Genomic DNA, 18,599 nt, shown 5'->3' on the forward strand with positions numbered 1-18,599 from the left:
CAATCAATAAATCCGCAAATCTCCAGCTGGCAGGCTTGCATTTTTTTGCTATTATCGTGATCGCTATCGTCAACAGCTTTCCACATTGGTTTTCTATGACAGTCCTAACTTTTCCATGCGAACAATGGAAGCGCTATAAAAGAAAGATTTTGCTACATGTCAAAAGAATGGACCATTATCTTCAATATTTCTATACCAGTAGCTTAGAGTTCTTCGATACTCAAAATTTTTTCGCAAGAATGTTGGACACGATTTGGTCCCAGCACCTTGTAATTAGCAGCCGTAAATGCCAAAACCACAGAGACACTGCAGCGGGTTCCTTGGGCTGATATATCGAAACAAGGGCTCAGATCATTACTGCGGCGTCAAAGTTTTCATTACTAATGTGGATGCTAACTGTAGGGAACTGTGAAAATGTCGGGTTTAACTTCCCAAACCAACACATGAGAGGTGCCGTAGTGAACAGCTCCAGATTCATTTCGACCACCTGGAGTTCTTTAATGTGCAGTGACATCGCACAGCACACTGCTGCCTTTTGCGTTTCGCTTCTATTGAGATGGCCTGCAGATTTAACTCTGGTCCTCTGACTCAGCCGAGCGCGCTAACCACTGAACCACCGCGGCGGGTAATTCCAGTGAACAGAAAAATGGCTAAGTGATTTTAGTTAATTAAATTATTGATCATTACAATCATCCCACTTTGTATTGACATTGCGGTATAACCTAGATGCAAAACCGGCTCGTGTATTTCGGCCATCTGGAGTTCCTACCGACCACTCTATCCATTGAAACTTATCCTTATTGAAGAAAGTGTGTTCTTGCCTTCTGGTCCAAGAAAATGGTCAGTCGTTTCCAGTACTCCTAGTTCTTTGGTTATGAACGTCTGCTGATCCGCTGTGTTCGATCCCATTAAGGTGAAGCACTATCTTCAAAACGTGGCAGGTATTTTAAGTCCCAAACCAGGTTATTGTTTTGTCATAGAGATATTTTTTTTTTTCAAGCAGTAAAAAATGCGAACGTGCGGTCTACGCAGGTAGACTTCACGGCAAGGTGAGCATTATCACGCAATTCCATTTTGCTAACTGAGATTCACTAATTAACTTTAATATCTCAGTTTTCAATTTTAATTCTTAATTTAATTTAATGTATTTGTTGTGCAACTGCGGAGTCCAAGCAGTTGTACTTCAAGAAGTATCAGGGCGCGCCGAACAGCGTCGCTTGCTCCGCCGCCTGGGCGATTCACCGGCATATTCAGGCGGCGTTGTCTGGATTTTGCTGTAGCAATATGCTTTCCGAGTGCTATTACGTGGAGTTTTGCGTGCTAATGCTATAGAAGAGTCGCTATGTTCTTGTAACGCTTAGCGTAATAGAAGTGACGCAGTGATGATAAGCGTCACGCTAAGCGTCACTGCGTGAGTTCTCTGGTGCCAGAAATGCAGAGAAAGCACGGGAACAGAAAGTTTCCACTATGTAGCGGAACACTTACAGGATCATGCCTATGCAGCCTCTGCAGCCAGAGTTTGAACGCATACTTCCCGCGTATACCTTCGTGGCCTTACCGTGCACGCGCCTCCGTTCATCTCGCTCACAACAGGATACTTCTCAGAACCGACAGAAAACGGGAAGCAGTACCATTTGTACACTTGAGCTTTCCTCGTAGGGAAGCCTTGAAATACTTTCTCGGGCAGAAATAAAGCTTGCTTTGATTCGATCGATCGACCCACATATATGCCGACGAACGACCGAGTCGCCGCCGATCGACTGACCGGTCAGTTTATTATCAGCCGGTTCCCTATATTATGCTTGCCATCCTGGACACAATTCTTCACCAGTACTTTTATTACGTGAAAAATTCTGCCAGTAGCACTTCAAAGAAGTGCACATAATAAATGAATTCATTCTCCCGCTGTGAAATTTTGGTATTTATTCGTTACCTAGAAAAAGCTTGTATTTAACATTGAGTCTTTCCCGTCATCACTTGCTCAGTGAAGGGCAATGGAGGGCGAAACATGTTTCCTTGTTTTTCCTCACTTCGTGCCATTCGCTTGAACCACCTGTGAGGCATGCTGAAAAATAAATTTTGCGGGTAAAATAAACTAGCAAGGCAGCCTTGATTCGAGACGGGATACGAAGTGTGTTTTCGCCATCAATAAGTCGGCAAGAAAAAATGGTTTTCGCAACACAGCGAGTCGGCAGGGGAAAAATCGTTCACTACTTCTGTTATCCTCCAGCTTGCGGCATGCGCTGCTCTGTCATCTGTGGTAGACGACCGCCAGCTTCCTACCCAATGCAGGATTCCTATTCGAGATGTGTGCATATATGCTGCTTCCAACTAGAAAGACGACTGATTTGGTCTCCAATTTTAGGTGCATAATTTGGTAGCAAACTACGTGGAATAGCACTGTTGAAGGCGCTAAATTGCCAAAGACATCCATGTAATTAATTTGTAGTGTCCCAGAATGTGCGATCAGTTTAATGAAACCCAGCGGCAATTTCTGCTGCTGTCTGCTGTTATGCCAAAGCCAGCTTGCAAGCAAGACGAAATATGACAGTATATTGCCTTCGTATTTCTGATGACGATATTGCACCCGATAGAAAGCTTACATGAGAAAACAATCTCATAATTTTGGCCCCTGTAATTAGTGACGTCAAAAACTGTTATCGTTCGCAGGCTTACTTACAAGCTTCCTTTCGAATTTGTATATTCGTGTTTTCCCACGTTCATTTACTGGCCCTTCCACACGTGCGTATACAGTCAATGGCCCTCAAGCACTCTTGCAAAATCATCTGGTGTTTATGCCGACCCCCTGTGGGCTCACCCACGCATTTGACAACTATCATACTCACCATGTGCAGTGGGCGTGAAACACACGTTTCAATCCTGACATTTTTTCACCGTTGAGGTTGTACTCGGCTGGGTTTCAGTCAGCCGCATCTTGTGAAATAGATGTGACCGCCAACTGCAGTCCTGCAAACGCCAGAAATAAATATTTTAGTCAAGTTCTTCAGAACATATCCACTGAACGAACTCTAAGGCAATTTTAATCTGGCCTGTGTAGATAGATCACTGCGTTATAAAGACAAAGAGGCTATCATAAAACTATGTTTTTTTTAGCGTTTAACAAGACTAAAGGATAAATGCATAGGCACAGCCACAGCCATCAGTTTTCACCAATTTGTAACGTTCATCTCTGAGTCTAGGATGCACCGCCATTAGTTTTCAAACAGTGATCACAGAGTCCGTTTCTGTCCGGCGTCGTGAGTTTGAATCGAGTGAAGGAAAAAAATGCATAATTTCTGAACTCGATTTTCTCAGCAGTGATTGAGTATTTTGTTAAGGAGCAAACATCAACACAGCCAATGAGGGCCAAAGAAATAATTTTTACCGAGAACAAAAATTGTAGTGGGTTATCCACAGGGTCCCTTTAGCACAATGTGCAGAACTTCGACTACATCTTTGGTTCCATTGGCAAGAGGAGAACCTTGTTGAAGGGGTGCGCGCAGATATAAAACGCGTGTTCAAGATTCCGTATACTTAATTTCATGGAAATAAATAAGTCAAAACTTCTATATGGTCATACGGGCAGAAACAAGTGCTTGAAAACAGTTGCCTACAATAACGTTTCATATCTGTCTAATAAGCCAGGGCGTACGTTATAACCCTTCGTTGAAGATAACTTTTTCACTTTTCACAACTTTCCACAATAATGAATCAGCGTAAAGCACAAAACAGGGTAGAGTAATTATTTTTTTCGTTGTGTCACTGAAAGGCTCGAACGAATCTTTCATGTGGGCCTCATAACTCGTGGCTATTATTTCTGGAGGCTTCTCGCACTCATAAAAGAGCTAATAAGGCGACAAAGAAGCGTTCGGCTCTCCGCGTCCTAAGTGGCTGCCAACTGTACAGATTTAAATAGTAAGAAAGACTATTTTGACGGAGAAAAAGGCAGTCAACTGTGTAAAGTAATGGTAGTACCCGTTAATCACGTTAATCCATTGCACTTACTTCGTTTTAACCGGCTGTAATTTTATTCCAGACGATCATGTAGTGTTGAGATTGCGGTTCTAAACACTCGAATAGAATCACGACGCTCTCATTTTGTCGCATTGTGTTTCCGCTTAAATCACTAAACATATCACCGTATTGTAGCTGAGGGTTTCACTCGGTGTCCAACTAAAGCTATAGAATGAGTGCTCAGTAACCGCAATGTTTGACTAAATACCAGGAAAAAAGAATTCTTGCTCGGCCAGCCTCAGGCTAATCGGTGCTTGGAAAATAAGCGTCCACATTTTCTAATGCGTAAGGAATAGAATCTCCTTGTTGGAAAAATGTGTCCGTCCGTCCGTGCTCAACCTGAAGCCTCGGATAGCAGTTGGCAAAGTAAAGATAAGGAAATCTCTCTCTCCATTTCCAGAGGATAGGAGAGGTAAATTGGGGGAAGGACGAAGAAGAGAGAGTGGGGGGCGATGGATGGGGAAGAGCGGAAAGGTGGCAGGGGGTGTCGCACTGTGTTTGGTGGACAGGATCGGGATAGTGGAGAGACGGTACGGCGTTAAATTGTGATTAAGGGAGTGGGCAACGCCCCCCGCTCGCCCGGTCTGAACATATTAGCTATAGCGGCTGCTTCAAATGGGGAGACGCTAATGCTGAGGTATAATCAGCCGTCCAATCGCACTGATCGTCTATTCTTTTTTTTATTATGGCCATGAAGTCCTAGATTTGTCCAATCACCAATCAACTGTTTTATCAGCAGCCTAAAAAAAAACCATCTCCCAATCACGCACGAGCCAAGGCGATATTTATTTCTTAGTTCGGCATGTTTTAGGATCTCATACAAAGTCAGAGAAACTGGAGATGCAGCAGCCCAAGAGCTCAGGCAAACAGAAGGCGCACGTGCATTAAATGAATGTATATGAACATGGCATAGAACAGGTTGTGAGGCACGAAAGCAAAGACGAATACAGTCGAAAGCAGTAAGTGAGGAGCAATAACAGGGAGCACAAGAGACAAAAACACTGCCAAAAACCGTTTGACGTACATTTTACTCTGCTTAGTTATATGTCTAAGAACTAGCACGTGAACAGCAGCTAGAGAAAACTTACATCTGATTCCGACGCTGCCCTAAGGCGGAAGCTAACCATTATTGGTTTTTTGGGACTTGCAGCCTCCTGCTTAGCTAAAGCAGTAAAGGATGTCTCATTTGTCTTCTCTCCAGTGATTCCTCCATGGAAAGAGAATCCTACCGATAGTTCGTCCTGCTTGATCCACCTAAACTGAAAACATTTATAAAGCAGAAACAAGGATGCATACAAAAATCACTATTTAAATTTATGCTGTATCAAGTGCTTGAGTGCACGTAGGCTTAAACTCACGTGAAAAGTTTGCAGCGATAGAATGGTGCTTAAACCAACAGCGCCGGACAGATTCTTACGAAAAACTGTCAAGAATCGGGTCTTGTTGCCAGCATCCAGGGCACACTTTTTTACAGCTGAAAAAAAAAAGATGCTCGAAATCGTCAGTTACAGTGGATGGAAGCTTCAACGATGAATAAATAATGCCACCGCCGAGAAATAGGCCTTGTTGTGGGATGACCTGGAGCAGTTTAGTATTCATGTCTGGGATTTTGTTGGGCAATTTTTATGGGGTCCTTTGTGTTAAATGAATATGCTTTTGAGAGGCATGTAGCTATGGTTATATGTTCGCAGATTGCATTTGCACTAGGCATTCAACCAAAATACGCCTCGTCTAAACATTTTGGACAATTTTAAACCTGGGAAGTGACTAGACTCCCCAATGTAGCCATTTTCGAGTGAGTTTCCTTTTTGTAAAGGATAATACGAATTGCCGCGGGCAGCGCGGGTTCCGATCACAACGGAGCCGCGCCTTGACTGTGAAGTCGCGGTAACTATACAGTACAGCTTATGATCGGGGATATGCACGCTACTCCCGCCCCACTTTTACTTCTGTGCTCCACGTGTTGTGTGAAGCCTAACTCAAGCCAAGACGTATATCAGTAAATTGCAACGCACTGTGGGCACAAATTGAAGCAGGGGCGCCTACAGCAAGTCTCTTACTGCAGTTGGTGTATTCTTGTTCAGAATATCTAAACTTATTAGCTATAGCTAACTGTTTTGAGTGACAAACACTGAAAACACAGAGAAAGAACCAGCTAGAAAATTGCTGAGCATCAAGGGAAACTAAGAGTGATGCAGATTTTCTAACTATGCCATTAATTATTGAAGTTTTCATGCCGTATATTAAGAACGTCAAATCTGAAATGTCCTGTTTCGAATATCCCTCGCATAGTAACGCCTCCGAGTTGGCCGTTGACGTCGCGTGGCCGGGACTGCGCGGTCACGGTTGTAATCAGCTGTAGCGGTTGAAGGAGATGAGTACTAAGCACAATACTATGGCGCCGATGACGACGTTGCTGCTAGCAGAACTGCCCACTCTTTGATTATCTCACTGCGCCCTTGCCCTTGCTCAGGTTGAGGCACAGCGCTCGAGAATGTTCATGATCTCCTGGTCCCTCAGAAGGCATTCATTTCCTTCAGTGTGTGGAATGAGAGGCGAGAAATTTAAAGGGGACAAAAAAAAAGGCAAGGTTCGAGTTTTTCCGTTTGGCACTTGGCGAAAACGGAAAAAAAGAACAAAGGTGTGGAAACTGCAGAGATTAAGAGGACTGCGAGGAGTGACCGACGAGGCCTTTTGACCAAAGGTATCCTAGCAGCAGTCGAATAGCTTTGTGAGGCAGAGAACCGTGAGATTATGAACCACACATTTCCACATCCGGAAGAGGCCTGATGTTGGGCAGGTTTAAGACTGCCTTCAAGGCAAAGCGTAGGACATCTATACGAGGACAAAGGCAAATGATGACCATGGCGCTTTCCTAGCATCCAAAAGTGTCTCACGTCGGGCCACCTAACAAAGGAATTGAACATGGCTAGGCATTTCTAAATGCGACTGACAGTAGCAGGAGGCACAACTAAGTTGTACCGTGTCGAGACAGATTGAGTGCAGGCGTAGTTACAAATAGTGTTTAAGAGCACGGAGGCGACTATTCGAAACACATTCCACTTGGCCAAAGTGATGTTTCTCGCAAAATGAACACTGTTGTGATCGGAGGCCCCGACAGCGGGAACAGACGAGCCCGGCAGGCGCCATCGAACTATGTTTGACCCAAAGGTGCTGTCGTCCTTAGAAGAGGATTAGGAACGGCTTCTGGCGACGGTGAGCTGTGACGAAAGGCCTCTCATCCCTTCGTCCGGAGTATGGAATGCGGCGTTTCTCCCGAACTGCGCCCTCACGTGGACCAGCAGAAAGACCCGAACAAAGGCACCGGACCCGCCTCGCTCGCTTGCGCTTGCGCAGCCAGACAAAGCGGGGGCGGACACGGCTGATTCATCTTACCCTCTGGAATGCCCGGGGGCGTCAGGACGCATCTTTACACGGAGAGGATCACCGCCTGCTAAGCCAACGACCTTATGCACCTGCTCAACCGGTCGGAAACAGGATTCCAGGACCTCAAGGCGCCAGGATTCCTTATCTATCGCCTGTGCACGTGTTTGTGGGGGCGGAGCGGTCACAGGGTTAGGGAAGAGACTATGAAGAGTGTGTCTGCAAATTGGACGCTTGATCAGCCACCGGTTTCCCTAGCTAGGTGCCTAGGGAATATCCACTGTATTTAAGCCGCGATTTGGCTGGTTTCACGGGACTCCATCTCTGAATTTTGGGTCTCCCTGGTTCTGTTGTAAATATGTAGCCCTTCATCTCTGACTTTTGGTCTCCGTGCTTCTCTTGTAAATATATAAATAAACCTTCAAGTTTACCAACCCTCCTGAAGGCTTCCCTCCGTCGTCTGCAGAGTTCATCGTCATGCGGTGAAGACCTCGGTCCCGATACCCCAAGCATATCAACACGCTATTTCGCAGTGTTAGTTTTAGGCGTGCAAAATACGTTTATAAGTAACACCACTTCCGTCTTTCTGTGGTGAAGAATGATCGCAGCGCGCAAGAGATGAAGACGAACCCGAAGGAACATACACGACAAGACAGGCGCTGCAAAACTTTCTTCCGGTTTGTCTTCGTCTTTTGCGCACTGATACCATTCTACTGCACGGATCACTGCCAACTTATTCAAAACTTAGTGCTATTGCATCATCTTTCTGGGCGCAGTGCCATTTGTGGTTTCTTCAGCTGCACTACAATCATGTAACCCAAGCAATTTTTTAAAATAATATTAACTTAATTGTTTTGTCACCATCACCATAATCAGCCTAACTAGGTCCACTGCAGGTTAAAGGCCTCTCCCATATCACTGCATTTAACCTTATGTAAGCTCATCTCATCATCATCAGCCCGATTACGCGCACTGCAGGGCAACGCCCTCTCCCATATAGGAGGCTGGGACCAAGTACTACACCATGGTGGCTAAATCGTGTTCTTGCGAGGGAGTGTGTTTTCGGTTCCGGTCACCGAGATTTGGCCGCACTCCAGACCTGGTTTTTCAATTCCATCAACGCGCAGATCTATTCTTTTAACCCGGTGGAGAATTGCGCGACACCGGGATTCAAACCCCGGTCCTCGCACGCGAGGCGGATGTTCTACCTCTGCGCATCGCTGAGCCAGGTGCACGCAGCGAGCACCTTATTCCAGCGAACTTACTAATCTCATCCAGCCACCTGACTTTCAGATACGCCGTGCTACGCTTGTCCTCTCTTTTTGGAACACACTGCGTTACATTTAACGACCACCGATTATCTTGCCTTCGCATTACATATCCTACCCATGCTTGTTTGTTTTTGATTTCCAGTGGGATATCATTAGCTCGCGTTTGCTTCCTGATCAACTCTGCTCCTATAATATCATTAATTCACGTTTGTTCGCGAACCATATCGGCTCCTGCGATATCATTAGCTCGCGTTTGTTCCCTGACCCGCTAAGCTCTCTTCCTATCTCTGACATATTATAAAAGAAAGGCAAATATACCTGCTAGCTTTACGTGACCGCCTAATGCTTTGGCAGTTTTATGGCTGCTACATGGATCACCTGCACTTTCAATAGCGTGATTTTTCTCGTGAGCTTTTCTTTCTCTTCTTCCCTTTCCTTGCGGAGATGGATCTGTGTATCCACCAACGGTAAGAGCTACAACGTCTTTCTTTCATCGTTACGTCCCCCTTCTGTGCAAGATAACACAATACTTTGTACCGCGCAAGCCCTAGAGGATACAATCGCGGCCACAGTCCACCATTTCCCCAGGGTCTGTCCGAAGCCACGCGGTGACCTTGAAGCGCGAAAGGGCAGCACGTGGCGACGCGCGCGTCACGCGGCTTAAGCAATGCGGAGACGGCGCAGTGACACCGCTGCAGCCAATGTGGGAGATTCTCACTGGGGACTTCGGACGCCGTGGACGTGAGTCGCTCGCGCTCCCTCAACTTCGGCATCTCTCTCCATGAGTCAGTCGGCCGTCAGCCTCCACGAGCAGCTGGCATGTACGCGAAGTGCTCCCTATACATCGGGTGCTCCGTGCTGCACATTAGCTGCATCGTGAAGCAGCTTGCGCTCACCTCCGCGCCTTAACAAGCGCTCGCCTTCAAGCGCACTTCCTTGCACTTGGATTATCCCCTTTGCTCTCACTGCTCAAGATGTGGCGATGCCAAAACTCTAGAAAATCTGCTGTGCTGATCCATAACAAAGTGTAATAATGCATAGCAAAGTATAGCAGGAGTAAGCAGTGCTAGCGCACCTACTTCGCATTTGATTAACTATCCAAATCAGCTGTCATTTTAGAGCGCAGCTTTTTAAGCGCCCGTTCATGGGTTGAGCCGTGACGCCGTCGGCGTAACCGGGCGAACTAGAGTACCGCTGCTCGCTCATAGATGGCGCCAGATTGGTGGCGCAGGCGCGCCTAGTGATTTTAAGCGCACCGTACATGCCGTCGTCCATCGCCACTGCATGAACGAGGGCAGAGTGGTTAAGGGAGGGGAGGTCTGTAGTATAAATCGTCTGCTTATATAACACAATACAAAAAAACGTTGACGTTCACTGCGGTAACCCGCATTGGAGTAATGCGAAAGCATTGACGCCTCCTCGGCACTCGACGCCTTTCTTTGCTCCTTTTTTTTCTCTTTACCTCGATAACTTATTGATCATGAATTACTTTGGTTACGTATCGATAACTTATCACTGGTGACGTGATTGCCCATTTCGAGTTTTCAAGCTTGGCGCCACGCTTTGGCTCCGTCCACGCTTCGGGTTTTTCAAATCTGGCGCTACGCTGTAGCTCCGCCTAATTCTGGCATTTTCAAATTTCGCGCCTGTTTTGCTCTGGCCCCGCCCACTTTTTGTACATTTTGGCTCTAATTATATAGCAACTCATCCCATTTTGAAAAAATTTTTTTTCGACATCAACCTCACGTCGTAGTCTATAGATCACAACCATTCGTTCGGCGCTATCTGTTTTAGTTCCTCACAACTGCTGCAGACATGTTTTGCGGACACGATCCCTGTCGACGCAGCCTAGTAATGCTTTTGCGTTAATAATCTCGGGTAGTTCTCTCTGAGGAATGAGCGATGCAATATATGGAAAAGCTTTGTCGTCCTCTGCTGCTAAACAAGATGCCCAAGCAGAGGCATAATCGCGCCGTCGAGAGGACCCTGCCGTTGGCGCCGCCGAAGCACACAGAGCTGGCTAAAATTTCGCATTAGGGAGTATCGTAATCTGCCTTGGAATTATCTTTCTATCACTTCGCTAACTTCCAGCAACCTTGTAAAGGAAATCATGCAATCACGCATAATTATCGCAAGCTAGATCCGTTCAGGCGGACGACGCCGATGCCTGTCCTTGGGCACACCCCGCATACCGCTAGACTGCACGCGCGTTCGATTGTGCGACACCACGGTGCGAAGCTGCGTTCCCTTAATCGTTTAACAACGGTGCCGTAAATACATGCTACTACTTAAAGACCGCTAACGCTTCGCTTCTTCATTTGGTTACACGGACCTGGTGGAGCGCACCATTGCGACGAACCGGCTTCAGCCTGGACCTACACGAAGGTAAAAACGCCCTTACTGCCCAAGAAGTAGTCGCTCGACTACCCCGCAAGTCATGGTGCCGCCGACCTAAGATGCCAGGATGCCTCCTTCACATCCTGTCTGCAGCGCTTCCGACCTCAATATTTCCCAGTTCTGGCCAGCAGTCGAAGACAATCAATTGCGTAGCTTAGAATTGCGTATCCTCTTTCACTGGTGTCGCATGACATCTCAAGCAGCCGAGTATGACTACATGGTCGGTTCACTCCCACCTGCTATGCCAGCTATCGCCATCGACATCCCTCTCTACCCACCGGATGACCCCCATTACGACTATCCCAAGCTGGAGCTAGACAGTCTAGACAGCGAGCGGTCAAGCAGTTACTAATTGCAGAGGAACTGGGTGACTGGAAATCCGCAGAACTTCTGCGGCGCTTTATGCGCTTTCCAGGGGAAAAAGTTTCGTTTTCCGAAAGATCGAAATGAACCTATTGACGATCCTTTACTTCGCTTCATAGCGTACGCAAGTCAGCTGCATGTATTTTTCAGCGCTCTTAAAAAGAAGCCACAATTCGAGCTGAAATTCGGCTTTTCTGTTGCTATGTCCTGAAAGAGAAAAACTCGTGACATTGGGTAGCTGCAGCCCCGATTTCATTCAGACTGATTACGTTAAACGCCGAAAAATGATGCCTTACTGGCGTTTGAAAGGCAATTGTGGATAGCCATCAGATTTGAAAATTTGTAATTATTCAGCAGACAAGGGAATGGAAAGGGGTACTCCTTATGGCATACATGTTTTCATTAATAGGACATTTAAAAAAGCAGATGAAAAAACAACCACATGCCGCCGGTGGATCTCCCATTGATGAAAACCACAAATTAAAAAAAAACTAAAAAATACATCTTGTATGCTCCTTGGTTTCGGTGCCTGGTGGCTTCCGTCATCTTTGTAGTTATGTAGCTTGGTAAGAAAAACAGGAAGCCCGATCCTTTAAGCAATTTGCATGAGAACCCTTGTACAGAAGAATACCAGCACATCACGAAAACGATAAAGGCAATTTAGGCTTACGTTTGAAATTGATGTAGTATGAGCCAGTTGGTTCCTCCGGTATGCAAGCATGCTGCCCAAATACGTGTTGCTCTGGCGCATGCGAATTAAATTCCAAATAATTTTTGACAATTACATCTTGAATCGTAAATTCGCGAGCGGCCTGTTCCTGTGAAAACAGAGTGTGCCCGTTGCGTTAGTTAATTGCGTGTTTTACCAAGAGAAGCGAATCTGATTTGTTCAGTGAAGTGTCCACACCTGCTTGCATTTTTCCTTGTAGGTTGATTCTTGAAGAAAGGAAAATAAATACTTATTGGTGTACGGGTCTTTTCTTTTCTTGTGCTGTAAGGAGAAAAACAAATTAGTCTGCAACAGTAAAATAGTTTTTATCGTTAACCATGATTTTCGCACATACTACTCAATTCAGTTCAATTTCCTTGTACCAGATATTTTTGGGGAGGGGGGGTTGGATAAAAGGGAAGTCTTACTAGTTCAAGGAAACCGCCACTAGGCACAGCGTGCAGCAAGTGTGGCAAAAACTAAGAACAATCATAATTGTACACAAACATAAACTCATAAAAGGCACATTAAATCAAGAAACAAGGAACATAAAAGCATCGCGACTATACTCAGATGTAACAATAATGCAATTAAGAGGAAATAAAAGAACATCATAGTCATTCGAAACAAAGATATGGAAATACATTAGGAAATAGCGCATAGGTAACCAAAGCTTAAATACTTATTCACAATTGAACAAAATAGCTCCGGAGTTCTTTCTAGCCAGCAGTGTTTTCAAACGTATTTAAAGTAAAGGGGAGCCTTATGAGTTGGGCGAATTTTTAGTTGCTGGGCGAGAAATGGTACTGTCTATATATCCCGATTTCTTGTGTGCACTGATGTCTGGCCTAATTCTAAAAATGCCGAAGCTGATAAATAATTAGTGACAAGGACGGAATAAAATTCACTGCTTACAAAAAAAAACGAAATTTATATAGATTTTCTACGCGGATAACTCTATGTGCTCGGAATGCGGCTGTAGTTGTACATATTTCAGTATTGGGAACGTGACGAACTATTCTTTTCTCTGGCATGAGCACTTTATTCGTGCTAGTTTTTTTGTTGTTGTTGTTTTAGCTCACACAAAACTGCGATAATTTAGATTCTGAATGCAACACTTCCTATAAATTCGAACTTAGCATTTTAAAGACGTAGGGCTACGATATCGTGACACTCCTAGTGTTTTATGTTCTTCAACACTAGGAGTGACCTGCCCTTCAAAATTTAACTCGGAATTGTGGTGAAGGCCTTTATTAATGGCCCGAACTATTATCGCAGTGGTTTGGTTGCATTTGGTTTGATTTGGCTTAAGTGACACCAGACTGATAACTTATCTGGAGCGGCGTTACAATTCGGAGTGTGGTGTGGTTTATAATAAATTGAACCGTGTTGTATCTTTTAATGATATCGAAAAAGAATGCATTAAACAACAAGTGCCCAAGTGCACTTGCTTGCGTTATACTAAAGCGTATTGGTCGAAATCCAGAATTTACATAGTGTACGGTTACACTGAGTTCTGATACTGAGATAACTTTCAAGTAATAGGGATGGCTTCCCGCGGATCCCACGTGAATATAATTTGTTAATTATAATATTGTGGTCCAAACAGCCAAACGCCTCTCTGAAATAAAGGAAAACCGCAACAGTAAGTTTTTTTTTTCTGCAAGTTCCGCAGTGTGTCTCGCTGATAACCTGCCGAACCTGAAGCCAAATTGCGAATCAGTTAAAACGTTTTGACCAAAATACCGTATTAATTGTCAATAAATAATGGTATATTGTATATCATGCTGCAAAAGTTACATTGGCCAATCTGGCAGGTGCTTGAATACCAGATTGAGGGAGCATCTCAATAACCTTGACCGCATCACGAAGCCTGGCCACCTTGCCGCCCACTGCGCAAGGCACAAAGGCGCACCTTGCTTTCAAGAAACCACAGTCGTTGCTAGAGCGCGAGACAAAAAGGAAAGAGAGATGACAGAAGCCTTTTGAGATTTTAGAGGCTGGCGAAGATAAGCGTGCAGGCACCGCCTCCGTCAAGCTAACGGCGGAGGAAGTGAAACTAATAACGAAGCGACGATAGTGCACATATGTGGCACTGCTCAGTGTTGTAAGTTTGCCTAAGTGCATTGAACTGGGCATGAGCACAAAATATATTAATATACCCCTTTTTATCTGAACTAGTCAGTTTGTTTATCCACCGTACAAATTTGCTTTAGGTGGTTATTGTCAACTGAAAATATTTGGAATAGATAGCCGTTTTTGAGTAAAGGTTATGCTATCGTCACCAGAGCTTCCGGGCTTAGCTGGATGGGGCAGAGGCTCAAGCGTAGTAATGACGTTCGAAAATCTGTGAAGACAGGGCAGCCGAGGGCGGCACAGGACAGGCGTGTTGTAGAGTCTTTGACAAAAATATGCACCCCAAGGGGTTTGCTTCCAAGCCGTGTAGCGGGGCTGTTAGGCATATTTGACCGTCCTAAGCTTGGGAGGGTCGAGGACTTAAGTTCCTCCCTCATTCGTGAGGTTAGGGTCTCTGAGTATGCAAGGGGAGCCGCACTGCAGAGCTCGGAAGCAGACACCTTGGGTTGTACACTTTTGACAAAGACTATACAACCTGTATCCTAAGGAAAGAGCCCAAGAGGTTTGCTTCTAAGCCATGCAGTGTGGATCTGACAGCATCCGTGGAAGTGTAACTTCAGGGGGAATGAGAACTAGAGTACCTTTCACCTTCAAGATATTCGGAACGTTGACGATTCATAACCAGCCACAGAAGACAGCCCGGAAGGAAACCGCTTGGACTCTTTACTTTCGACGAAGGCTGTATATCATTGGGCGAGGCCTTTGTAAGCCATTAGCCCAAACCTTTATGAGAACGAGGATGGCGATGGCAATAAATGTAAGCTAGAACATCAAGAAATTTTCTCAACAGTTGTGTTTGGTAGGCTTTGGCACAAAAGTTTCTATTAACGAGTTTCGCCTCAGGGAATACTTACTGAAGAAAAAGACAGCTCTCTTTTTGTTATCGTACACTGGTCGGGATCCTTCATCAAATCCGTCCATGTTTCTGCCTCAACGCCCATGATGATAGTCTAAATAGATGCAATGAAGACCTTAAAGCACATGAACAAAATAATCGGTTCAACAAGTGCAACAGATGCCATTTGAAGTACAAACAGAAATGAAGCGGTTGTCATTTAAATGAGGCAATGCGCTGCTAAATCCTACGTAACAAGTTTCATTTATGAAATAGATCATTTTCAAGCAAGAAAGCAGCCACATCTCACCTGTCAATTCTGAGGCCTGGTCAACCGCACTAAGCATCCAATTTTCTGTTTATTACTTTGAGTCTTTCGAGCCATTAATAGTATTTATTTATTTTCAGTTTTTAAATTTTTGTTTTGTTTGTCGTCAGTTGGCTTTTTCTCTGGAGGAGAACGGCTAGCGACGTAGCTCCCTGACCTTATACTCAGCCTTATATTTCCTCGCATTCCAGTGACACAAGCGCCATCTGCGTTCGGGCCTTCAATTTTCCTTGTATTTAAGTCCTAATCTAAGGAGTCTGGCGTCAAGAAATTACCGTAAATCTAGCAGAGAACTAAAACAGAAGCACAAAAATTGCTAACACTTTCCATGCTCCTGAAGTACAGCTATTCACATGCATTCCTAATCTGAGACGATAAGTAATGCCTATTTAAATCCGCCAACAATCATACCCAGCGATTCTGGACAAAGGCATTTTTGAACGGTAAAAAGTTTACGAACGCATTTTTTTATGTTGTAAGATTTCAATATACCAGTACTCACTTACGAGGCAGAAACGTGAAGGCTAAGGAAAAGGGTTCAGCTCAAGCTAGGACAACGCAGTGAGCTATGGAAATAAAATGGTAGGTGCAACGTTAATAGACCGGAAGAGGGCAGAGTGGGTGAGGAAACAAACGCGGGTTAATGACGTCCAATTCGAAATCGAAAGGAAGAAATGGGCTTGGGCAGGCCATGTAATGCTCGTCTTTGTTCGCGCTGTTTATTCAAGATGCTTAACCAACCAGCCTGCCAAAACGTGTTGAAGGCAAGATAACCGCTGGTCCTTCAGGGTAACGGAGTGGATGCCAAGAGAAGGCAAGCGTAGCAGGGGGCGGAAGAAAGTTAGGTGGGCGGATGAGATTAAGAAGTTTGCGGGCATAGGGTGAGCGCAGCCGGGGAAGGACTGAGTTAATTGGAGAGACATGGGAAAGGCCTTTGTCCTGCAGTGGGCGTAGTCAGGCTGATGATGGTGATACCCGCATATCTCCCATCGACAGGCTTGTATTTTTTGCAATTAATGTTTTTGCGATGGTCAAAAGCGTTCCCCGTTGGTTTTCTTTGCCAATATTATCTGCACCATGAGAGCGATGGGAAAACTTTAAAAGAAATATATTGCTACACATCGTAATATTAGACAATTAATTTCAATATTTCCATACCAGTGCCTCACAATTTTTCAATATTCAAAATTTTTGTCCAAACATATTGGACATAACATGATTATTGCGCCCCAATGTACGAATCCGCACGTATTCTGGGAGGAATTCAACACTGGGAGAAACGTTGAGACCTGGATAAAGGCGGTGAAGCAGCGGTTGAATCCTCTGCTAAAGCTGAAGAGAGTAGGCGACAGGATGCGTGTTGTCTTGGCATGCAACATCAGAACTCTGAGCACAACGGTGCTCATCTGTAACATAACTTACGGGGCTTACAACTATGAGATCATTAAGGAATAGGCTTAAAAGCTGTAGGTGCTATTCTACCAGCTTCTCAGAGCGGTAACAGAACTACGGTGTCAATCCAGTACGAAATGCTCGAGAGGCTTCAGTCAGAATTTAAAGCTTAATGATATCCTTGAAGAAACGAAAGCAGTTCAAGACGATCGCGGCACCTCACAGGTTAAAGGAAAACACTTCATACATTCGACACACATAAAGCTATGAACGCTGCGCTGACGTTGATCGGAGAATTCTTCGATGTTCCGTGACCTTGGCAGCAATGGTATTGACCAAACCACTTCCAAAGCGCACATACCGAAAGCTACGTCACGTAAGAGAGCCCATCGCCCAGAGTATCATGGAGCTCTAGCAAAAATAACACCAGATATTCACGAAGCGTCCTACCTTAACTTCCTGCGAGAGAAAACCAACATCCTTGCAAGAGCGGATACTGCGACTGCCGATATTCATGCCAAAGTGTCGGCTGTTGCCGACATCAATACTTATCTGCTCGCAAAATGTGGCCATATATGAGAAGCGCAAGATCATCTCAAGACTTGGTTCGATGGAAGCATTCACACTCGTCCCGTCAGCTGACGACCCAAAACATTCCCGAGATACCCGCCTTGCTCCTTCAAGACTTCTGACTGGCGGAAAATTGGTAGACATCAGTGCCTTGGTGATAAGGGCGCACATGGGAACGAACATGCACACAGTCTAGGAATCAGGGCGTTATGCTAACTTAGCGGGTGACGGTGGTGAAAGACTTTTATTGCCTCGGAAAAAAGCGCAGGGAGGTATGATTGGACCGACTTTTAAGAGGCCAGCCCTCACAAACACTAGGTAGAGGTCCCTAGTACGGGACCCCAGTGGCGTCGGCCGCTGCCCGGGCGCGCTCAACCAGGGCATTTTGGGCCTGTAGGTCAGAGCAGCCGAGCAGGGTCGCCTCCCAGTCCTCCCGGATGGGGTTTTGATTAGGGGGGAAAGCAGAGTTGAAGGGGCAGGCCCACACCATGTGGCAGATGTCCGAAGACCTCCGCACAATGCGCACAGCTGCCCGAGAAAGAAGGGTCGAAGTGTTTGAGAGCTGCCTGGCACAGGAAGGTATTAGTATACAGACGGAGCAGAAGCCGCTCCTTCGCCTTTGAGAGACCTTTACAAGGGCGGGGATACAGGCCGCGGCCAGATTGATAGTCTAAAACAATGTCTTTGAAGGAGTAAGCCGGAGTGAATTAGAATTCTTGATCGTCGGGGTCGGAGGGGAATGCCCGATGAGAGAGCGCGCGGGCGGCGGTGTCCGCTGCCTCATTTCCCTCAAGGCCCAAGTGAGCAGGAGCCCAAGCGATATTCCGGTGAGCGGGGTCCCCGGTGTGGACGCTGTTTTGGAGAAGGTGGAAGGCGAGGTACGGTAACCAGCCCTGCTCGACATTCCGACACGCCCCTCGCGAGTCGGAAATAATTGTCTTGGAAGTGGGATGAGATGCAGCCAACGCAGTGGCGACCTCGTCCGCGTGTGTTCAGTCACGGGCTCCGCAAGTAAGGCCGCTCACTGTTCTGGATTCATGGACGACTGCGGCCGTGTATCATCTCCCATAATGGGGGCCGGAGACATCCACGTAGAATACGCCTGGTTTCGATCCCTAGTGGAGGGTCAAGGCTTCCGCCCGCGCCAGACGCCCGCCATTATGGTCCTCACGGTTCATGTTCGCGGGAAGAGGGCGCACA

General features: G+C 45.8%; 1 protein-coding gene across 1 annotated transcript in view; it reads right to left on the reverse strand.

The window, feature by feature from the left end:
- Positions 1 to 1,905: 1,905 nt before the first annotated feature.
- The window catches only part of LOC144093993 (uncharacterized), a 58,068-nt gene continuing 41,374 nt past the window's right edge, over positions 1,906 to 18,599 (reverse strand). Inside the window, exons 9-15 of the mRNA XM_077627812.1 lie at positions 15,129 to 15,224; positions 12,337 to 12,420; positions 12,100 to 12,247; positions 5,373 to 5,488; positions 5,103 to 5,273; positions 2,847 to 2,967; positions 1,906 to 2,065 (exon numbers count right to left, since the gene is read on the reverse strand). Coding sequence (XP_077483938.1) covers positions 2,875 to 2,967; positions 5,103 to 5,273; positions 5,373 to 5,488; positions 12,100 to 12,247; positions 12,337 to 12,420; positions 15,129 to 15,224 — 708 coding nt within the window. The 3' untranslated portion in view covers positions 1,906 to 2,065; positions 2,847 to 2,874. The remainder of the gene's footprint in view (positions 2,066 to 2,846; positions 2,968 to 5,102; positions 5,274 to 5,372; positions 5,489 to 12,099; positions 12,248 to 12,336; positions 12,421 to 15,128; positions 15,225 to 18,599) is intronic.

The sequence above is a fragment of the Amblyomma americanum genome, chromosome 6 (genome assembly GCF_052857255.1).
Source record: "Amblyomma americanum isolate KBUSLIRL-KWMA chromosome 6, ASM5285725v1, whole genome shotgun sequence".
NCBI lineage: Eukaryota > Metazoa > Arthropoda > Arachnida > Ixodida > Ixodidae > Amblyomma > Amblyomma americanum.